This window comes from Musca vetustissima, unplaced genomic scaffold (assembly GCF_032173495.1).
Source record: "Musca vetustissima isolate MV318-11 ecotype Yass unplaced genomic scaffold, APGP_CSIRO_Mvet_v1 utg14177, whole genome shotgun sequence".
Taxonomy (NCBI): domain Eukaryota; kingdom Metazoa; phylum Arthropoda; class Insecta; order Diptera; family Muscidae; genus Musca; species Musca vetustissima.
In genome coordinates, this window is record NW_026877888.1 from 197,327 (window position 1) to 222,772 (window position 25,446).

At 34.9% G+C, this 25,446-nt stretch overlaps 1 protein-coding gene across 1 annotated transcript; it reads right to left on the reverse strand.

Moving 5' to 3' along the window:
* Positions 1-385: 385 nt before the first annotated feature.
* LOC133322573 (mitochondrial dicarboxylate carrier-like) lies at positions 386-2,349 on the reverse strand. Its single transcript, XM_061531554.1, is given in 3 exon segments — positions 386-736; positions 1,731-1,863; positions 1,931-2,349. Coding segments are annotated over 3 exon segments (900 nt in total). The 5' UTR covers positions 2,347-2,349.
* Positions 2,350-25,446: the final 23,097 nt, after the last annotated feature.

A 25,446-nucleotide genomic window follows, 5' to 3' on the forward strand; every position in this document is an offset into this window, starting at 1 on the left:
TTTGTTTTCTCGAATTATTCTAAGTACAAAGATTCAAAACTATGACCGTTAACTGGCAATTGCTTACATTTAAATCTGTGTACATTGTTGTGTTTAGCAGCAAAAAAGGCAAATATGTTTTTTATAAAAAAATGCAATAACAAATTTGTTTTTTGACTATACATATACAAAAATAATTTGCTAGTCCATCAGTGTTTGTGAGTGTTAGGTAAATTTGGAGTCGGTCGTTCGGTTTCTTTACAACTATTGTACATACAAAAAAATTTGTTCGTTCTAAGTTTTCTCCAAGTTCTGTTCCACATAAAAGCATATAAAAAACTATATTTGTTTTATCTTTAGTTTTATCTAGAATAGGTTTCAGTTTTCTCTAGAGCGTCCAATGCCATTAGAAATGTGCGGCGTTTGAGAACAACATTTACGCCTTTAGTTGGGGTGTAACACCAAAGTTTAGACGCAATTGTTCCAAAAAGACAAAGGTTATAATTGTGTGTGGACCCAAGCGTACGAAAGCTGGAATATAACCCTTGAAGAAGCCAAGAGGTCCCAAACGAGCGGTGAACTTGACAATATCCCACAGTCCTTTGAACTCTCCGGGTTTGGCATTCATAGAACGTGTCTTCAAAACATCCAGGGGTTGGGTGAGGGTTGTTGCAATGGCACCAGCCGCCAACGATGCTGTGAAATGTGTCGCCAAGTTATCTTGGAAGTGTGGTGTGGCCAAAAGCATTGATTTAATCTGTAAAAAATAGAAAATAAATAATTAAGATCTGGTATGTATTTTGGGAAAGATGATACTAGACCAAGTCTAATATTTTACAAATATGTATGGAGTCAAAAACTGTGGGATTTGAATTTACTCATAACAGGTTAAAATAATTCATTTAATTTCGGCATACAGTTCCGATATGGCTAAGGGTGAAAGGATATCAAAAATGCTACTACTAAGACCAAATATTTCAAAATTGTACAAATGTGTTCATAAGATGAAAATAACAAGAATTGTATTTGAAAATATGAAATTTTGAGGTTGAGGTCCACTGTTTTGACATGCTTAAAGATTCGTCGTTCTAGTAATTATTTTTGTAAAGAGAATAAAAAATTATTTTAGATCAAATATTTTAAAATTCCACAAATGTGTTTATAAGGCGAATATACACGTATTCGAATCTGAATATATGCTTTAAAAATATGAATTTGGTATTCTAATATTCTATAAATGTTCGGAAGTCCAATATGGTCGGATTTGATTTTGGCCATACAAGGTTCAAATATTGAATTTGGTCAACAGAAATGTATCTAAGAGAATTGGATATATTAACAATTATTGTAAAGGGCTCTACAAATACTTCTAGACCAAGTATTTTAAAATTCTAAAAGTATATTCTCAAGGTATGGTTCAAATATTGAATTTGGTCGGCATTAATGTATCTAAAATAAGTCGTTATATTAATCATTATTGTAAAGGGCATTACAAATACTTCTGGAGCAAGTATTTAAAAATTCTAAAAGTATATTCCCAAGGTATGTCAATCAGGAGACAATGCTGTATTCTACACCTCGAGAAGCAATTAAGCCTACCAATAAAAATTTAATATTTATTAATTATTAACAATTGGAGAGACAATTTTATGTGTGAAAAAGAAAGGATATGGCCATTTTGACTGATTGACATCCAATTCCCATAACTTCAAAATCTTCTTGTAGAGCCCTTATTTTGTCCAAAAACTTACCTGATCATAGAAAGCAATTTGACCAATGGTCATCAAAACACCTCTACCAGTAGCTGTTGTGGCACCGGAGAACAAACGTTTGAATCCCTCTTGACGATAGACCTTAATGAGCCCATCAACTGCATTTTTATAACTGTAATTATATAACACACACATTCATTAATAAACAAATTCCAATTTAAGTCGACAAATGGACTCACTTTCTCCTTTGCTCAGCTGGCAATTTAACATCATTTTGCATACGGACATTAACCATATCCGCTGGAGTTCCAACAATACCACCAAAACAGCCCGACAAACTGGCCAATGTAATTTTACCCATGAACGTATCTGTGTTAATATGTTGCTTGCCCACCTCATAGATACCGAAACGAGTCATTGAGTATGTCATTTGACGTAAAACGGAAGCGGATAGACCATTATACAAGGCCAGGACACCTTGTTCACGTACAACTTTGGCTGTTAGTTGCACCACGGACAATTTGCCTTGTTGTGTTTGCAAGGCTACCTTTACCAAATCCAAAGGATGTGTACAGCAGGCTGCACCAGCACTGGCCAAACCACCAAAATACCAACGTCCCAAACGTTTAGATTTATCCTCGACAGCAATAGCCATTTTTTATTGTTTGTAAATATTGAGTATATTCAAAATTATATAAAAAGTCCTCGGGCTGTAAATAAATAAAAAAAGTAAAATTATTATTCCTATTCGGAAGATGGTTAGAGAAACAATGTGACCATGATTGCTCAAATGCTCTGCGAATGTGATGATGCAAATTCATTAAATGATGTGTTTATGTGGGTATCTGACGTCACTTGTGGATATGAGAAATCGAAAACCTAAACACGTCATCATTACCAGCATTGTTGGCCACATCCCCACATTACCCGACATAATCACATCAAGTGCTATTGAATAGTACTACAGTCTATGTATGTAATGTGTGAGTATTTGTATTCTAATACACAATTCAATAAGGACACACATGGAGGTATGATAAACACGTTTTATTGCACCAAGGAAACGACATCGTATGACAATCGCACTCCACATTTCTAGTTCTATGACACTTACTATGTAGGTTGCTGGTGCTGGAGAAATCCTTTTGGACGGACTTGTATGGGCGGATTATAGATTATATTATATATACATTTTTGCGGCAGACATTTTTTTGGAATGTATAATTTAGGTTATATTTCTTCGGGGGGGGAAAATGCCTGCGGTGCCAATTTATCTATTAAAGGACTGGGAACAACTCTAGTTTAGTAAAAACGATCAAATTTTTCTGAAATTTTTTCCAGAGGTAGGTATTTTTACCCTAATTATGGGGATATCTTTTTTTCTTGGGGGACGTACCCGGTTACCCGGTTATTTGACCCGGAAGTTCGGGTACGGGTACCCGGTTATATCCGGTTCTACGGATCCGGTTAATATAATATGGGTATCATTTTAAAGGTTATAAAAATACCTTTCCATTGAGTGGTAATATGATGGGGTTATCTCAAACCATTTTGGGGATATAGTCAAAAAACTGGGTTTTGGTCCCCGATTTTTTTGAAAAACTCAGTAAAAGTCGAACTTGGGTCCATTATAGTCCCTCTCCAAACAGGACCCAAATGATAGACCACAATTTGCCCTTTCCAAAATGGTGCAATATGAGGCTGTATCTGTTGTGAATCAAAAGATATGGGCCTTAGAACCCTATAAAAACAAGGAAAATCTTTCTACATGACAGAATCTCCTTTTAAATAGCATGGTGTTTTTTGGGTGACCGGCCTTCGGCCGGGGATTCAAGACTTTCTCCTATGGACAGATGCCAACACCGGCTAACGCGGCAGAAACTCCTTCTAAATAGAATATTTTTTTGTGTAGCCGGCCTTCGGCCGGGAATTTAAGACTTTCTCCTATGGACAGATACCAACACCGGCTACGCGACAGAATCTCTTGTTAAATGGAATACTTTTTTGGGTGACCGGCCTTCGGCCAGGGATTTAAAACTTTCTCCTATGGACAGATGCCAACACCGGCTAACGCGGCAGAAAATCCTTCTAAATAGAATATTTTTTTGTGTAGCCGGCCTTCGGCCGGGGATTTAAGACTTTCTCCTATGGACAGATACCAACACCGGCTACGCGACAGAATCTCTTGTTAAATGGAATATTTTTCTGGGTGACCGGCCTTCGGCCGGGGATTTAAGACTTTCACCTATGGACAGATGCCAACACCGGCTAACGCGACAGAAAATCCTTCTAAATAGAATATTTTTTGTGTAGCCGGCCTTCGGCCAGGGATTTAAGGCTTTCTCCTATGGACAGATATCAACACCGGCTACGCGACAGAATCTCTTGTTAAATGGAATATTTTTTGGGTGACGGGCCTTCGGCCGGGGATTTACGACTTTCACCTATGGACAGATGCCAACACCGGCTAACGCGGCAGAAAATCCTTCTAAATAGAATATTTTTTGTGTAGCCGGCCTTCGGCCGGGGATTTAAGACTTTCTCCTATGGACAGATACCAACACCGGCTACGCGACAGAATCTCTTGTTAAATAGAATATTTTTTTGGGTGACCGGCCTTCGGCCGGGGATTTATGACTTTCACCTATGGACAGATGCCAACACCGGCTAACGCGGCAGAAAATCCTTCTAAATAGAATATTTTTTGTGTAGCCGGGCTTCGGCCGGGGATTTAAGACTTTCTCCTATGGACAGATACCAACACCGGCTACGCGACAGAATTTTCTTGTTTTTGTAGGGTTCTAAGGCCCATATCTTTTGATCCACAACAGATACAGCCACATATCGCACCATTTTGGAAAGGGCAATTGTGGTCTGGGTTGGAGAGGGACTATAATGGGCCCAAGTTCGACTTTTAGGGAGTTTTTCAAAAAAATCGGGGACCAAAACCCAGTTTTTTGACTATATCTCCAAAATGGTTTGAGATAACTCCATCATATTACCACTCAATGGAAAGGTATTTTTATAACCTTTAAAATGATACCCATATTATTTTAACCGGATCCGTAGAACCGGATATAACCGGGTACCCGTACCCGAACTTCCGGGTCAAATAACCGGGTAACCGGGTACGTCCCCCAAGAAAAAAAGATATCCCCATAATTAGGGTAAAAATACCTACCTCTGGAAAAATTTTCAGAAAAATCTGATCGTTTTTACTAAACTAGAGTTAAGCCAAGGACTGTTGTTGGTTTTGTATGTAGGAACTTTTTTTAACTTTTAATTTTGCATGACAATTTTTGTAGGGTTTGAATATTGATAGTAAATTAATTCAAGTGGTTTTAAACCACCGACCCCAAAATGCCGAAAAAAAATATTTGCCAATCTTCTCCTACAAATGTACAGCTAGCTACGGACGAATTACAATTACAATTGAATTCAAGGAAATCATAACATAAACAACAACAAGTATGTTTTATAAATGATGACAACTGTAATAACCGTCTTTTGTTATTTGGTGATTTTTTTGAAAATATTTTGTAATGAACTCAATTTTGAAACGATGTCAGTTATTATTATGATAGTAGACAACATTGCTGTTATCATATTATAGTGAGTATCAGTGTGTATGGCTGTGTTACCAACTCACGGTGAGTGCCTAGCAACAGTTGTCAAACATATTTGCAAAAACATATGTTTTTCTTGTTTATTCGCGTTATTGTCGGTGGAGATTTGCTTGTGAATTTTTTTTTTGGCCGGAATAATTGGAAAAATACTGCATTTTCATCAATAAAATAGGGTGAGTGAGCATATAAATTAAGAGTTTTTAATCGTGTTTTTATATTTCACAACATTATTTGATGATAATAATTGTAAACGCTGGTTTAAGAATATGGTTGGTTATGGGCCGTTCCATGCCGCATAAAATTGTAAACACAAGGAAGCGAATGTTGTTTTTAGATTTGCGAGACAAATGGTATACAATGGAACAAATGTAGCTTCTAATCCGGTAATGTAAATATTAAAATTGTACATATTTTTCAGCTTCAAAGCGATAATCACATTGATTTTGGCTTATATTTCCTTTAAGGTCACCTCTCAGAAGCCCAGAAATTTTTGCTATAGGTATCACTTAGTATCCTGATCACTCATATCTCGGGAAATGTATACTTCCCGAGATATTAGGTTTCAATGTTCTAAAAATGACCCAATTTTGACAACTTTTAATTCACAAATTTGCCTTTTTTGGCCACCTCTCAGAATAATCTGAATTTATACCATAGGTAGGCCTTTTGTTTCCTGATGTCAACAACAGAACTTCTAATCCGGTAATTTTATTGTTAAAATTGGTACATATATATTTTTCTGTTTCAAAGTGATAATCACATTGAGTTTTAGTAGTGTTTTAAACGGAAACTTCTCGAGACATTTATAGAAATGAAATCAAAACCGCACTATGATACCCATATTAACCACATTCAAAACTAAGGTACCTACAGAAGAACATATTTCGCGAATTACATTTCGGGGAAAAATAGGCAGAAGAACATATGCACATACATGTATCATTGTTGTTAGGACCTCAAGTGGCAATTGTAGTAACATTTAAAAAATGATCTACGACAAATCAGGAAACTGTATTACAATTCTTTCAATCTAATTATCCCAAAGGGATGCAGCAACAAGTTGACTGATGGCATTTATGCTTATATTTATGGATGTGTATTGTGGTTTTACAGTTGTTATTCTAAAAAACTTGAATCTGTCCTTGGAATACAGTTGAATCACTCCTCCCTTATGAAAATCATTTAAAACGTATTAATCTTCCTACACTAGAACGAAGACGCCTAATGCTAAGATCTATATTTTTAATAAGGCTTTTACGCGATCAAATTACTCGAAATCTTTAATCGGTGAAATCAAGTTTAATGTACCTTCACGTCTTACTTGTAATTAGATACCGCTTTATCTTCATTTAGTGAGATCTAATTATGAGTTAACAACCTGTATAATCATATCTCTTTATCTGATCCAGTACATGTAATTAAAAATTCTATTCTACATTTAGAACTATAGAGTGCAAGCAGTTGCCAGATTTTAATGTTTGTGTGTGTCCTTATTGTTGTGTTTAATTAGATTTAAATTGTATAATTGGCTGATGTTTACTGTAGCCGAGGTTTCCCAACATTACTAACCCTCCATAATCCGGGTTATGGGGTGTACGTTCTCCCTACGTTATGAGGTCGGCAGGGGCGGGTAAGAGTGGTGTGGGAACGATCAAAAAAAGAAAAAAAACATGTAAGGATGTATAACTTTCCAGGACATCGATTGTTTTTTTTTATCGTTTGAAGGTCCCCGGAAAATGTTCCTAAAATATATAAAGTAAATTGTGGTGACTAATCTGAATTTTGTTAATAGCACATCAGATCAAGGTCGAAGATGGACCTGCACTGATACTCTGTCACAAAGTATAGATGTTAACTACCACACTCCGTCTAAAAAGATGGCATCTCTGTTTGGACCTATGACGAACTTAACATTAAGTAACAGAATGATCCTGATATTTAGTTCTTAAAAGCCCTCATAATTCTTCGGGAAATCGCTGTAGGAGAACGAAGCCGACTTCACAAATCACATTTGCTTTAAGGTAGGCATAAATATCAAAATGATTTTGCAGAAAACGCGTATTATATTTTCATTCGACTCATACCTTACAAGGAACAGAGGAACGTCTACAGCTTCTCAATCAGAGTGTGTAAGAGATATTGATCAAAATTTTTTACAAAACATGAAGTTTGATATAGCAAACAATTCTCCATAATTAACACAAAAATCACCACATAAATCGTTTGAAGAAGTTTGAACCACTATATAATCAATATCTAAGATAAGAATTTAATTCATCAAATCGGCCAAAACAACTTCTTAAGACGTCATTAGAACATTTAAAAGACGATACATGTATGGCAACAGCATAATATTGCAGGACGTCTTACTGATATGTTTTCCATCGCAGAACGTCAGAAGATTTTTCCATTAACGTTCCAGAAAGTGGAAAGTTCCAGAAAGTTGAATTAAGTACTTTGAAAAATAGTCAACTTAGCTTTCCTCAATTCCCTGAATTTAATAAATGTCTATAATAGGAAAAAGATACGAATTAAAATTTTTTATATTCTGAATCGAATTCGAGAAGTTTTAATTACCACTTGAAAATCTAATTGATATAATTTATACATTCGAGGATCGAACAGAAAATTTGAACTTCTTAATTTTCCAAATCAGATGAGGATTCAACGCCTTTGCTTGGGCGTTGTGCTTGATAACAAGCTTAGTTTTGATAACCATATAAATATGGTTGTTTCCAAAATGCATGTTTCTCTTCGTGCTCTTTAAGCGACTGATCTATCCTTGCCGTTTTTCTTAAGGAAGCGTTTGGTCCATGCATTAGTCTTACCTGTGTTCTTGTATTGTATTGAAGTATACTCGGCTTCTACTTTGAGTAATTTTCATTTTGTCCAAATTGCAGTTAACCGAATTATACGTTTTGTATATAGGTTAAATCCTCATGTTCATGTTAGTGCCTATGTTATTGATTTTTTTGGATGCTCCTTCAAGTCGTATGTGGATTCTCGCTTGCTTCTTTGTTTGTTCAAGATAGTTAGACAACAATGTCCCTTGTTTTTAGTCGATAAATTGGTTTTCTGTTCATCTACTAGACGCAATCAACTTCAAACTCCGTTTGTTCACCATCTATTAGCTAACTCATTTATTGTTCGTGTGGCACGGTTATATAACACTTTACCCAGTGAACTTAAAAATTTCAGTGTTGCTCCCACAACGTTCTATAAAAAAATTGTTCGCCACCTGTATTGAGCTTTGACATACAACACTTCCTATTGCACTTATTGATGGATGTTAGAATATGTACTTTTCTTTTATAATGAAATATTTTTGATTTTCGATTGATCTCATTTTTTACGTTTGTTAATTTATTTTTAACTTAATTTATTTTTTAACTTAAATTTGCATCTTAGAATAAGTTTTTTCATTTTGACATGTTATGAAATGTCCCTTTGTTTGAGTTGTTAATTCATACTGTTTTGCATAATGTATTACATTTATTGGCCTAAAGGCTTCGTTATACATGTTAAGTTTGAAATAAATAAATAAATATACTCAAAATTAAATATATACTTAAATGTACTCATCTTTCCCTTTTCATTTGTATTAACGCACTGTGCGGCAGAGTTTTCCAGGCTAAGGGCGTTGCTATCTCAAACACCGATTGAAAATAGAAAACTAGTTTTCTCATTAGTTCCAACTAATAATAAAATGAAAGAAAAATCTTCTAAACATATTTCACTTTTACCTGGTTTTTGAAATACACAACACAAAAAAAACTTGAAATATAAATTAAGCTAATTAATATGGAAATGATATTAATACTAAAACTGTATTAAATAACAATCGTATGCATTTTTATGTTCGCCCGTGTTTTGGAAATGGTAATACTGCTTTGAAAAAATGTATACTAGTTTTTTTTTAGAACTTTTCTAATATTGTGAACTGAAAATGAAAACACAATATCATTTAAAATTTATTCATGTAAATGCATTTGATATTTAGATTTCATTTTCCTAATAAATTTTGATCATCATTTTTATTTTGTAAAGAGATTGGGGGGCTCGTTTGATTATTATTTTTGTTGTTGTGTGGAAATTCATAAAATGTGTATTGGACATAGTATTTGTGTTGTTTTAATGACGCCATTGGTTTTTTCTTTCTAATTTTAAGTCTGTAGATATTTTAAAATTTAATTTCCTCTTGTTTTTGACATTGACCAACGTATGATTGGGCGAAAGCAGTGGCCTGTTTTCGACACAGAAAAAATTGTTTTTCATATTGAAAATATATCGTTGTTGTTAAGTGTTGGTTGGTTGTTTGCGACACAAATGAAAATATGATGGAAATTTTTGTCTTTGTGTTTTTTGTTGTTGTTGTCGAGTGGGAAAGAAAAACAATAACAGCACGTGGTTTCGATAAGTTTGTTTTCTTTAATTTTCAACACGTGTAATAAAAAATAAATATTAAAAACAATATAGATATATTGTTAACATTTTATAATTATTATGAAATAAAGAAAAAATACATGATCAGTCTAGAATTGATTAATGAAATTATACAGTCGATCGTATTTCCCAATATTTTATTATTTTTTATTCAGAATTTCCCTATAAAGCAGAAGTGGGAATTTCCATACGAAATAATCCCTATAGAACCTAATAATCCGTTGGATATGTTGTGGACAAATTCAACTGCAATTTGTTTTCAATTCACTAATACAAAAATTTAATATTGAAAACTTTTCCATAATTATTTTCTATATAAAAAATTCCAATTGAAAAAAGTCTGCCTTCCTTCGGCTTATTGTTGAAAAGTGTGTATTTTTTTCGGTATACTGTGTCATATTTAACGCGCTATAGATTACAAATAGGTGATTGAGCGATAGTACAATGTTGGTATTTAATTTCTTTATCAGATCATTTTCTAGATAAAAAATCTATTGAATAGTTACTTTCATATTTTGTTGTCAGGTTGACCATAACAAGTCAATGACATTATATATAGGTATGCGCTCGCTCTCATGTCACATGAATAATATATGCCAATAAAAATAAATCGCCGTTGTGTGGCCTAGGAACAATTTATTTTCTCACAAAAAATGTATGCACAAAAATTATCAGAACATACCCCCAAAAAAAAAGATTATATAATACCTATGCGCTATCGGAAATTATTGTGATGTCCAAAGGCCCTTGTTGTTATTTATTGACGCATATAGAATAATATTGCAAATGTTTAACAAACATTAAATATCAATTTCTCATTTTACCATGTCGCTTCGATAATTGTTTTGTGTGTGCGAACTCTACTTCTGTATTGAATTTTATTTTGTCATTATTTTGGGTTATTTAATTTTCAATGTTTTTTTCTCTTGCTGTTATCATTTGTTTTTCTTTCCCTCGGTGGCGTTATCATCATCGACAAATGGTGTTATGTGTATTGATTATGACATATTGTTCAAATCGATGTTCATTTTTTTTTTTTGGCACAGGAAACATAAAGTGAAAAAATTACAATTGTTGTTATATATTTTTTTATTATTGTTATGATTGTTCTTATCTAAATTCGTACAGGAAATTTTGTGTGCGCATTTTCAGGTAATGACCAGCACTACGTGTATGTGTACTTTAGAGGGGCGTGTGTTTTGTAGTTTCTGACTATGTTTATAGACCAATGGGATTTGGTAAAATATGTAAAAATTGTAATTGATATTCAAAAATTAATAATATTAGTTAAACAAAAATGGATCGATAGATTGTACATACAACAACAATAATTATATTAAGTAATATTTAATATATACAAGACATTTTTAACATTAACAAATTTTAATTGTCTATTTTTTGTATTTTGTATGTAAGGTTTAAGGAGAATAGCAACCATTCATCTCTCTATCATACATAATGAAAACTGCCGGCAATAAAATTGCCTAGTGTAAACCAGTTTATAAACGATCCTTAGTCATTGATTCTACCAAATAATATTTCCGAACAGTATTTCATTTCCAAAGCGATTTATCAATTTCTCAATGTCAGCTCGTGTGTGATAACCACTACAGATAGCATCCAACTGAATTAAAACAGCTGATTTTAATATGCTCCAAATACATGTTATCTCTGTGAGTATTATGCGAATAAATGGCAGGGCCATACTTTGCAATTATATATATATTATATATTTAAAAATATATATATTATATATTTAAAAATTTTATATGGGTTAGAAGGAAGATAGAGGATGGTTTAGCCTTAGTAAAATATATTCCGTCAATACGTTTGCAAGGCCATGAAATATTTCTCAGAGACCCTATGAAGTATGTATGTTTGTGGCATTACCCTCATAAAATAGTGTCAGTCAATTTTAGGTATTTTGAATAATATAACCAGATACTTGTAAGATATGGTTTTATATATGACCATGTTTCATGTATTTTTGTGGTCCTTGACCATTTTTCCACCGGTCGTACTGTACTTTGGTATGGCGGATTCTTAGTGGGTAAACACCTTATTAAAACTTTAAATTTAGGTAAATTTTTGGCAAAGCCCCCATATGAGGGCCCCTTTTCAGTAAGGTTAAGGTCCTAATTTAAGAAGGAAAGTATTTGTAAATTAGATAGCCGATGAGATTGCTCGAGGGGGTTCGCAGTCGTCCAATCTACCCATTGAGGGATTTGTACAACCTCCTTTTGACTACTTTATGGCAAAATCCGTATAGGCTACTGCGAGGTAGTCGGCAACAGATGGTCAACAAAGCCTGGATGCCAGAATTCTCTCGCCGTAGCACATCTTCGCTGTTGCCTCGTAGTAAGAAGGTGATAAAAATCGTTGTGGTGGCCATAACAGGCCACTGCAGGATTAGATATCACACTTCCAAATGGGACATTAACGGAGTGGATTATTGCCGTCTTTGTGAGGATGACGAAGAGCTGGAAACAATATATAGTCTGTAGGTGTCCATTTCTAAATGGGATAAGGCACTGAAAGTTAAGCAAATATGAAATTGATAATCCAGCAATCTTCTCCGAAAATAGACCTCAAGCTAATCCTAAGCTTTGTAAAGGTTTTGTTAAGATTTTGACCAGTTTTCTACACTCTTTAAATTTCCACTATCTTTCCTTTTGTCCACATATTTTTCAGGTATCAAGGATGACAACAATGGACAAATGTCGCAGAGTTAACTTTAACCTAACCTTACCTATCTGTAATTGGGTATAACGTTTTCTCAGAGAATATAACATTCTAGCAGTTCATGTTTTAACATATCGCCATATAGGAAACCCGACATATTTTTATTTATTTCCATTAAATAATACCAAAGCCTTCAAGGCCAATAAATAGTATTAACAATATAAAAATGTAAAAACATGTCTAAGCTGACTCTTACATCTAAAAAACTTATATAATTGGCTCCCCAGCCATAACTACAAAATGCAAAAGTTGCAAATTAATGCCAAGATAAACAACAAAGTTTTAAAAATACAATCATTAAAAAAAGTTTTAAAAATAAAACATAAATCAGACCATAAGTAAATGTCAATATGTATTTAAAGGCATCAAGAATATATCAAATCAAAAAACATTAGATAATATTTGGATCAGCGCTTCAAATATAGTCCAAAAGTTTTAAACGAAATGCATTGTTTGAATGAGAAAATACTCTCAGTTCAACTGGCAAGTAGTTCCATATTCGAGCAACTCGTATTAAAAACGATTTCTCAAAAACAGAATTATATATTCTTGGTATAAATAACTGAGTAGTTCTTGAAGACATATTAAATCTAAACATTTAAATCTATTATTTTAGGTGTTTCAAAATCGCAGCTCAAAATGCAGTTTTAAAAATTGATTCCATTGGGCTTGATATTTTCAGATTTTTATCAAAATTGATAAGCCCGTCAGAGACAAATTAACAGATGTGCATATATACAATTCAGAATAAATTCTTGTTTCTCAGCTATAGGCCCTATGATATGATAAGGGTGTAACTAGACACAATTAAATCGACTTTCGACTAATCCATGAATTGACGTTTTGTATTGATCTTTGAGAATCGATTTTCGACTCTTACTGACTAATGCAAAATCGACTCAAAATTGGATTTTGACTTTCGATTTTTTCATAAATACTTGGTATAGTATCACAAGGCCCAAATTGCCGAAAAATATACATACCAGAACTTTATTTTATGGGTTGATAGAGTCGATTTTGCATTAGTCGATTTTACATGAGTCAGTAAGAGTCGAAAATCGATTTTAAAACGGGTTCGACAAAATCAGAAGATCAAAAAGTCGACTTTTCAACATATGCTAGGTGATCATATAAAAGTCTCCAACTATGGAATCTCAAACTGTAGTTTTCTCTTCAAACGTCACACAACTGAACAAGTAAAAAAAAAGAAATCTAAATAATAACTTCAACTTCTATGTAAGGGTACCATAAAATTGAATAGATTTTATTGTTAGCTAGTATTAAACAATTTTTAATGCAATTTGGAAGTTTCATCCATAGTTGCATTCTTTAAATATCAGCTCCACATTAAAAAATATTATGGAAATAAAATTAATTAGAAATTTATTTTATTATTTTTGCAATTTGCTGATATTAATTAGAGTGAAAATCGTTATGGATCCAATTATTTGTTTTTATTTTTTTAATGTATTATTTAGTATTCCCATAAAAAACGTGAACTTGTCTATATGATAACGGGGTAGTAAATATATATATATATATATATATGAGGTGATATGATCCCAACAATTATGAAATGACTAACGTATCAAAAGTGATGAGACACATTTGACGGCAAACGCGTGATTTTCAACACAAAATTATCAGATACCAAACATGGAACTTTGTTTGCATCTCTCACGAAAAAGAAGCTTTGGACTCAAAGTAAATGAGATATGCTATTTGTCTGCTACGGAACTAATATTGAATTATCAAATGTGGTTCCATGACATTAAAACAAATTAAATATTTCAAATGCACTCATGAGAATTTGGCAACAACAAAAATATAACAAAACAAAACATGTTTTACATGAACTTTACCTTGAAACTTGTGCTGTCACCAATTGCGATAACGAACTTAGAATTATAGAGATCTGTAAAATTACTAGGTAATTTTATTTTGTTTTATTATTTTATTTTCAAAATTGATTTTTCACAACACTATTTTTGTTTTTATTTTCCAAAAGGTAAACACTTCATTGGACTCTTCACGTCAAACAAGTGATTTACGATTTTTTTTCAAAAAATTTCTCAAATCGGGAAATTCAAAACAAAAAACGAATTGAACCGGACGACCTGCAACCACTGACTAATATCAGTTCACTCTGTCTGTACTGCGAAAGTGAAAAAGCAACGTTTCACAATGAGAGGCAGTAGTTAATGGAAACACCAGCAGCAACAACAACAACAACAACATAAAGTTAGCCGACGATATATAGCCAGACGCCCTGTATACAAAAATTGTAAGAGCGAGCGTTCGGATGAGTGAGCCAGCCACAAGCAAAATGCAAGAGCGAGCGAGCGGCTGATCAGATTTTGTGTTTGTTTTTCAAAACTTTAATGGTGTGGTCGGACGGTCGCATAACACGCTCGCTCGCTTGGCCGCCTATTGATTGTCCGCTGCCATAGTTCTCAGTTTTCATCATCAGTAAAATAAAACAATAAACAACAAAACTAGCTTGAAGATTAATAGTAGGTGAGTGAGATGCCACTAGACATTGTGGAAAACCAAATGTAGATTTTGTTGGGAATCCAAACCGTACACACATTGATCGTAATTTTCACAGTCTATGATAAATTCCATGAACAACTAAGAGGGACAGACATTGTGACATACTAGCTGTATTGATACCACTTGAAACTACCTGTTCGTTGTCCGTCGTGATGGTTGCATGAGTGTGTTATAACTTCTATAATCCTTCAAAGGATTTCTGTTGCTGGGGATTCTTTTTAATGTACAGAAAATGAAAATGTTTAATTGTGTTGTATGCTAATACCGGGTTATGGTGTTTGGAGCGAGATTGTCCCGCCAAAATGTTGACTCAGTTTATTTCTACAGTTTGTAACAAAACACTTTTCTTTGTTATTCAGAATCTTGAGTCCTTAGCAAACATACACACATTTCTTATTGGAATAGAAAACCATTTTCTAAATTCGGTAAAGCATCATTGTGTTATGGGTTTTTTATTGTATCGGGATATAGTGGCGAGGGTATATTAAAATAACGACAGTTTTCGTAACATTCGAAAGGAAATCAATGCCCTTTTGATAGGGTGTACTACAAAAAATTCTTAGATAACGGTATTGAACCATTTTATGTCCGGATTTGCGGATTCAGAAATTTCTTTCAACTCCTTGACTCGAGAGACAATTTAATAGAAGTGCTATTAAGCCACATTCCATTTTAGAATAGTCAGACGAAAAGGATAATTCCGATTTCAGTCAATACGTCTGCATCCATCAGAATACAGCAAATATGTGAGAATTGACAGGGCAGAAATATCCTATCACATATATAATTCAGAATAAGTTTTGCAGGTATGACTTGATTGATAACAGTTCTGATTGACTCTCAGCTATAGGCCATAAGATATAAGAAGGCTGTAACCGCATTAATTTTTATTAGGTTTGAATGAAGCCTTGATACATATTTTTGTAGTCGCCTAATTTTTTAAGTCGAAAAAATAAACACAGCAGCAATTCAATAGCCATACTACACATTTTTTAATGGTTCTGGAGAAAATTTGTTCACAGAATCCCCACAAATTACCTCTAATTAGTTTTCCTCACTTCTTAACAATTTTCTCCATACTATCTGGTGCGCACGATAACTCTTGAAGAGAGTAATCGTTTTCTTCCAATCTTTGCACATCGTAATATTTCTTCTTGTCTTAGTTTAATTTCGAAGATGGGTCGTTCATCTCATATGAAGGAAACTAAGTATGTACTTTGTCGAAACAGTGTACATCGACATGTGTATTTTACCTAGATTGTGTCTGAAGATGGAATCCGTCGGTTCACTCCTCCAAATGATTAAATACTGACACCACATGGTTGGCCACAGACCCTGTTGATCTCTTATAAAGCAATAGGTTCGCTTTATAAGAGATCAACAGGGTTTTCTTAAATATGCGCATGGTGCTGCCGGCGCATATTAAAGAAACCGGCAAACTACTTAAGGACCTTTTTCTACTTTTCAACTTATCGGATATAGCTGTGCTGTGCCACGCCAAAGTCGAACAACCATCCGCAAGTATTACGATCTCTATGCCGTCCATTGGTTGTTGAATATCAGAAAATAAGAGGATGAACAATTTCGGAGAAGTCAGCTTACCTTGGGATAGTTGTGATAGTTTTTTACTTTTGGCTCTGTTGAAATCTATATGGGATTAGATATAGGTCCCATATGGATGCATATTGGATGTCCAAAGGCATGGATGTTTTTAAACTTCCTGTTTCACTCTACGAGTTTTCAACTCTCAGTTTAATTGATAAGATCATTTGAGACAACTTTTAGGTCCTGTTCTGCAATATATGATGTTGTACTTTCTTCCAGGTCGCGAATGCTTGTTTCCACATGTAGAAGTAATCTGACAGCTTCATCCTGTTTGGTAAAGACTATTCCATCCTATTCCGTCCTATTGTAGCATACAACGTTTATTAAAGGAAGATGATGGTTTTAAAGACTTTTGATTAGAAGTGGGAGCACGTCTTTCACCGGCCTTATCGCTCTCCGTAATGGGGGTAGGTTCAATACTTCCAAGCCTTTTCTTCAGCTATACTATATTATTTTAATTTACGTGCTCATAATGCGAAATTATAATAATAGGAATAATAAAAAAAAAATGTCAAAATCTTGTAAGATAGAAAAAGGGAAGATAGACAACTTTCATATTTCAATGAATTCTACCATCGAAAACCAAGAACAGACGAATAGATGTTATTTCGCCTGTCAAGCCCACCCAACCTTATCACTAATTGTATCCACAAACGACTCATTAATTGTGATCCCATTTTAAAAGGTAACTACCTTTCCTTACATTTCTGCAGAATCAAACAGAAAGTTCATCTACTCAATAATATACATTTTATTATTCACAATGGAACCGAGCATTTTAAATAAAATTGCATACTATTTGAAAAAATCAAAGTATGTAAATAATAATGTGATTGATATAATAATAGATCTAATCATGAGTGAAAATTCAATTAAATTCATAAATAAATAATAAAAATTAAAATCTAAAATTGTTAATAATTTAAGAAAAATATAACAAAAAATTTGATCATGCAAAAAAAAAAATATGTTACCCACGTTAATGTAACTGATTAACGCCAGCAAACAAAAAAAAAACATATGATAGTTATCGTATGCTTTCCTACTGAGTGTAGATTGAGAGCAACCAATAGCCAATGCAAAGCTTACTCGAACCAATAATTAATACTTTAAGAGTTTCATAAATTAATCACTTACTCTTATTATTGTACTTGCGCTCATCCCCCGACGAAAGGCCTTTCGATGAGAACTGCTTGTGTGTTGTTGCTTAAGAGTTGATTATACGATATTCACAGTTGGCTCTTGATTATCATTCTCTTCAACATTGTTGCTAAACATTTGTGAGGTATCACCTGCAACACGCTTAATGATAAACGCTTAACAAATGAAGATACATGTATCTATCACTCAACTTCTAGTCAATCACACAACCCACTATTTAATTGCGATCAGCAAAAGCAATGTTCATATGTCATGTTATAAATATATGTTATCACCATTGTGTGCTAATTTTGAGTGCAGTGTAAAAATATGTGATCACAATTGTATAGTAAGTTTGTGTGTTTGACTTTGATGGTAAAACATGAGGTCATTAAATAATTATATTGAGGTTTAAGATAATCGACACATGAACTTATATTCTTCACAAAGCTCAGTATCAAGGAAACTTAATAAATCGATTTTTACGGCAGTATTAAGAAAAAAAATATATTATTTTACGTTAGGAATTTCAAATTCATATGCCGATAACTAACACTTTCTCACTAAAATTCAACATATACTTAATTATGATTGATTAATTATCATTAACAAACGCCATTGAACAGCTTCTCCGGTTTGGTTGGTGCTTATATTTTCCTGCAGCGATTTGGTGGACAAATATTCTGGTTTTTCAACACATCACTTTTTATATCGTACTGGGTTAGAGATATATTTCTTTGCACTTATAAAATGGAACCTCTTATAAAATTTTTCTTCTACTTTAGTGCTGCTTTTTGTTGAGGAATTTAATCACAGACTGGCGCTCGCACTTTTTATTGAAACGGAGATCAAAAAGAAATGAGATCCCGTAGGCAGTCGAGGCAACGTGAACAAATAATTTGGTGTTGGCAGAAAACCAGTATTTTTTTTTTGTTCTTAGCATTTCTCTGCGTTCGTACCTTAGAACAAATTACTTGGTGCCGATTCTAACAAAAAGAATGAGACAATAGAAAAATAGCTCTCAATTAAATTGAGATTTATAAAATAAATATGAAATATTACCGATTTATCGAAAAGGCACCAGAGCAAAAACAATAAAGATTTCAGTTCAATTTGTGAATAATAGGCCAATCTCGAATTCGTATAGAATTTCGTCGCTCACAGATCAATTATTTTGTTCGACCAATCTAAATATTAAAATGCAAAAATATGTAACCAACACAAATTTTAACAATTGGTTTGACTCACCAGTCCTTAAGTGGAATCAATATGTAGCAAAAAGAAAAAATACAAATATGACCACCAATAAAAACTAAATTAAAATTAGGTCAGAGTTTAAGCTTTAATTTTTTAAAACCCACTTCTCAAATTGATGGCGACAAAATGACCGAGATAAAGATCTTTAGCGGCCATTAAAGCTCGCATTGACTACTACTTCATAAAAAAAAAGATACTAAAGAAACAGGTGCAACTAACCATAATCTGATAAATAGCCAAGTTAACCAGCTTTAAAATGTAGATGGCGGTAGGGAAACTAGTCAACAATCAAGAACTAACATGCTTTAATTAAACGGGTTACTAAAAATAAAATATACATCATTACTTTCTACTGGCAAGCCACACTCTACACTCCCCCCCGCCAAAATCAGACTTCGGGGATGATTTAACGACACGAATCTGATAAGGCTTGCCAAAATAGTAGCTCTTAATCACTGACGAATATCTTTGGCGTGATAAGTGCCAACTAGATTCCCTTTTAGGTCTTCAACTTCATAATATGAATTCCCAATTTTCCTTCTTATCCGCGATTTTACAAAGGTAGGAGCTAATTTTGCATTAAAGCCGTGCTCGAAACTACTCTGTTTGAAGTTTCTTCTAAAAACTTCTTGGCCAACTTGATATGAAACCTCCCTAGAACGCAAGTTATATGCATTTTCATTCCTGAAAAACTGTTTTTGCTTCATCTCCGATGCTCGCTTCGCCATTATATCCCTGGAATCATTTCTATCGAACCGTACAGAACGGTCTTCTAAAAGCTCGAGTTGCCTTAAGAGCGAATAGGTAGCACCATTCGTTATCATGTACTGACCAAAGGCTAGATAATACGGGCTAGTCCCTATAGCTGAATGGACTGATGAACGCAGAGCGCAGCAAATGCTACTTAGAAGCTCATCCCAGTTCTTCTGATCCGGCTTAACGTACGATTTTATGGCTGATAACACAGACCTATTTACTCTTTCGGAGGCATTCGCTTGTGGTGCGTGGACAGCTGTGTAGGTATGATGTATACCATATCGCTTGAGTAGTTGATTAAATTGGTTTGACTTGAATTGTGAGCCGTTATCTGACACAATCGTCTCTGGAACCCCAAAAGTGTGAAATAGATCGCTCTCCATGTAGGTAACTATTGGGTCTGCTGTGAATTTTTTTACCGCCTTTAAAAAGGGGAATTTAGAGTAGTGATCCAATACAATAAATATCCCTATGTGACCAGACCTTGACCTTGGGTATGGGCCAAGAAAATCGACATACAATTTTTGAAAAAATCTGCAAGTTTCTGAGGTTTTACCCATTGGAGGTCTAAGAACAGTATTCGGATGTTTGGTCGATTTGCAGACTTCGCAGTTATTAACGTACTCCTTAACGTCAACCACTAAATTGGGCCAGTAATAAAATTTACGTATTCTCGCCAAAGTCTTATTAATACCTCCATGTGATGATAACGGCTGGTCATGTGCTTTATTTAACACTTCGGGTACCAACTCCCGAGGTATCCACAACTTCCAGGCCATATCGTCATAAACCTGATATCCGGTGGCATGTTCCATTCGCCGGTACAAGAATCCGTCGATGACTTTAAGATCAGGGGTCATATCAAGATTTCGACTAACTTTGTCCAAGAGTTGGAGATACTCGCTAGATTGGAAATGTGGAGACTTTAAATCCACGAACAAACCACTGTTATTCTCTATTTCGGATACATAACACATCGCAGAAAGATCCTCTGTATTAGCCCTTGAAAGAGTATCAGGGACTATGTTTAAACTACCACGCCTATGCTGTATGTTGAACTTGTATCCCTGCAGTTTTAAAGCCCATCGAGACAGCCGTGTACTTAGATCCGTCTGGGACATTAGCCACTTTAAAGACGCATGGTCCGTAATAATGGTAAAAGCATGTCCCTCGACATAGGGTCTAAATTTCTTAACACTTAGCATTGCTGCTAAGCATTCCTGTTCGGTAACTGAATAACTGCGTTGGGCTTTGTTGAGTTTCTTCGACATAAAGGCGATAGGAACCTCTTCACCCTCCGCATTTATCTGTACCAATACACTTCCTATTCCTGTTCTGCTTGCATCACAGTGTATGTAAAACGGCTGTGAAAAATTCGGGCTGTGCAGAACAGGGGCTGAACTCAAATGAGACTTTAAAACCTCAAAGGCCTTTTGGGCCTCATCGGACCATACAAATTTCTTCTTACCCTGCAGCAAATCAGTCATAGGTGTGGTAATTGTGGCATAGCCTCTAATAAACTTCCGGTACCAACCAGTCATTCCCAAAAATCTGCGAATTTGTTTTACCGATCGAGGTGAAGGGAAGTCTACAATGGCCGAAACCTTTTCTGGGTCTGTTCGTATTACACCATTTCCGACTATGTGGCCTAAATATTTGACTTCGGGAACGCAGAAATTACTTTTTTCTACATTTATCGTAAGTCCCGACTCTCTAACCTTCCTAGCAACCCGCCTAAGCACATCCAGATGCCTTTCGAAACTATCCGATATGACCAGAAGATCGTCAAGATAGACGAACACTTCCGCCCTGAGATCCGGAGGTATCACCTTATCCATCAAACGGGTCATGGTTTGGGGGGCATTACATAACCCAAATGGCATTACCTTGAAGTGATACAACGGCCTCCCAGGGACGGTGAATGCCGTTTTTTCTCGAGGCTTCTGGTCCAAAGGAATTTGCCAAAAGGCATCCTTCAGGTCCAGACTACTGATGAATTCTGCTTTTGGAAGCCTACTGAGAATTCCGTCAATTTGTGGCAATGGGTATGCATCTCCAAGAGTTACAGAATTTAGCTTCCTGCTATCCAAACAAAGTCGGTTTTTCCCCGGTTTCCTATGTAACACAACCGGAGACGACCAAGCACTGTTGGACTCTTCTATAACATCGAGGGCAATCATTCTATCTAACTCCTCATATATTAATTTCTCAATGGCGGGTGACACGGGGAAATGGCGTTGTTTAATGGGTTTTGCTTCACCCGTGTCTATGGAGTGACAGATAATATCTGTACGTCCGAGACCTTCTTTTGAATACGAGGGGAATAGACTAATAACTTGTTCAAGACGTTGTTTTTGTATATTTGTAAGGGGAACCCGATCAGAAATCTCTGATACCGTAGTCCCAAAAGAGTTGTCAATTCGACGAAATTCCGGTGGTAATAAATTAAATTTATTCCAAAAATCTATACCCAGAAAAAGGTCCCTATTTAAACCTGGAATAATAAAAATATTTATCGGCATAGTACTTTCTTTAAAAGTGATTGTTGTTTCTACACAACCTACAACGTTCTGTTCCTTTCCATCCGCTGTTCTCACTCTCGATTTTAACACTCTATAGGGTGTGTTAGAATCTAAAAACTTTCGAGCGGCTTCCGATCCTACACAGCTAATGGAAGCTCGTGCATCCAGAAGCCCTAACATCTTGTTTCCAAATAAAAGTACTTCTGCGTAGGGTCTCACATCCGAAGGATTATCTAAAATGGAGCAAACTATCTTACGTTGACAATTTTTGACTTTTTTCCAGAAAGACTTCATACGCTGAGATGATCTAGATGCTTTGAAGTCTTTTCCTTTAAAAATTCTCTCTCTTGCCAATTCATACTCTTTTAGCCGAATGTGTAATGGTTTAAAACTATAATGTATTTTTTTGTAAGGGTTGCCTTGAGGTAGTTCATATGCAGGCGGAACTTCTGAACGAATTATGACAGAATTGTTTGATTCATGGGGTTGTTTAAAGTCGATTATAGATGTATGTGGTATTTTGGTGATTTCTACTGGAGATTGGGGATTGTTGCACTCTTCGGTGCAATCACGTTGGAGTTTTTTGAAAGACAACGAGAGCAATTAGGTTTGTAGGTATCAGGTGCACCACACCCATAACAAAATATCGTGCGAACCGATAAACAGTCCTGATAACTGTGGCCACTTTTCCTGCAGTTCCAACATATTAGACCAACAGCTAAAACCTCCTCAGTGTTTTCAGGTGGAATTTCTGAATCTTCCTCTACTTCTATTTCCGAAATTCTCTTACCCAATGCCATTGGCTTAGCTGTCGCGAATCCATGTCTCCGCTTCATATCCTGCATGAAGAATTCGCGCCGCCGACATGTATCTCTTAACATCTGCAAGGACGTTATTTTAATATTGAGGATTTCATGCTGTATTTCGGGTAACAAATTCCTCCGAAGTATTTCTACGAGCATGCCCTCTGAAAGCTGAGTCTTTAATCTGTCCGTTAATGCAACAATTGAGTCATAAAAACTATCAAAAGATTCGCCAGATCTCTGCTTTCTTTCTCTAATCATCTCGCGTATGTCTATATCTGTGCGCGAGTCCTGATACTGTTCCCTAAGGGCTTTACACAGCTCATTCCATCGAATGGAGCTGACAGAACGATGGTATCGCCAGAACCAATCGTTCGCCTTTCCGTCAAATAGTGAGCTGGCATTTCCACATAATAGGTCAAAATTTCCCTGTAAAGTTTGAAATGTCAAAGCCTCCACACGGTATAAAAAATTATCTACCGATAATCCATTTGTCCCACCATTAAACTTCAATTTCCAGTTAGACATGATTTGCAGAACTTTGTCGGGACGGGATTGGAGATCTGAGGAGGCGTTCGTTCCATACCCGGACATGTTTAATGCTGAATTACCTGTGACTATTGGGGGTCTATTGGACGCACTACTTCCCTGCTCATTACGAGGGGTAATACCAAAGAGTTCCCTGAAAGTTCGATCCTCCACAGCTGGTAACGTTTGCATTTGCTGTGGAGATGTCACGGGTTGCCTTGATGCATTGCGAGGCGAATTATTAGTCATCAGCCTTGACAAGCTATCAGATATGTTTCTCTCTATTAATTGTGTAATTTGGCTACTAAATGTCGAAAGCTGAGCCGATACGATACTTGTCACTAATTCTTCGACACTGTTTGTAGTAACAACATCCGTAGTTGTAGTAGAAGTGTTGGTTAAAGTATGAGTTGTGTTCGCATTTTCGGAAGTAGAAGTAGTAGGTTGCCTAGATCGTGATCTGGTTCTAACTTGAGAAATGGCCGGAGCCTGAGGTTCAGATACAATTCTAGCGTTACAAATAGGACAAAACGGTCGTGTTTTCATACAAACATCCAAACATGTTTTGTGAAATATGTGTTTACAAGCAATCTTTTGCAATGCAGAATTGGAAGTTATAGCTTCACCACACGCATTGCAGTTGGTTTGGCCATCGCTTCCCGAAGGAACAGAGCTTTCACCAGCATGTGTTGACATAGTTAAAAAATATAGGTATTGTAAAGGTTCCTACGAAGAAGGCAGTAAAAAGCGATATTTGATTATATTTCACAGTTATCCACACACAATTCTTTCGTACCTATAAGTGCATTTCATGAATTTACTTCCTTCTTTATTATGTGTTATTATGCAAAAAATATCAAAGGTTTAACACTCAAATTCTAGCCTCACTAAAACTTCTGTAGAAAGCGCTAGCCAACAGTTGAACAAAATGATAACAAAACCCAGCGGAAAAAAATTTCGGGAAAAAAAAATCAAGCTTATATAATAGAAAATCATTAAACGATAGCAAATTTAAAACTAATTGGAATTATACATGTACAAAATAACCTAACTAACACGATTATCACTCTAACAACCGAAGTTTATACCACCAAATCGTAGAATATTTATTATAGTATAATATTTTTTTTACTATTGAAATTTCGCAAGAAAAACATGCAAAACCACAATACCAAACGTTTAAATAAGATAAAAACTCTCTGTAATATTGAATAACTATTTGATTCTGAAGCATAAAGGTAAAGGTAATTCCCTATTAAATAGTAGTCTTTAAGAGAAATATAAAAGTAAGGAGGAAAATAAAGAAACAGAAAATATATGGGAAATTTTCCACAAGCCAGAATGGATCCAATGCCAGTTCCAATATTCCAAACTTATGAAGAAGACTGACGTTTATAGTATTGCCTTACTCCGAGGTCAGAACCAGTCAAGCTTACCAGTACCTGCATTCCTATAGGATTTAGCACAAATCTAACAACATCATTGCGAGAAGAGAGAAGATTTTCCTAAAGAGAGATTTTCTCAAAAAAATGGTTACGAAGAAATAACGTTAATGTCATGATCCTTGTACCTTCCATAATTTTGAAAGTATCTCACTAGAGAAAATACAAAAGATAACAGAAAGAAATTAACATTTTTATTTGGAGCCGATCATAAGTCTTGATTTTTAACTCAGCGAGCAAATTATTCAGATGGTAATACTGATTAACGAATTTTATGTTCGGGCTCCACGTTCTGGGCGCCAAAAATAATATATTGTAGCATACAACGTTTATTAAAG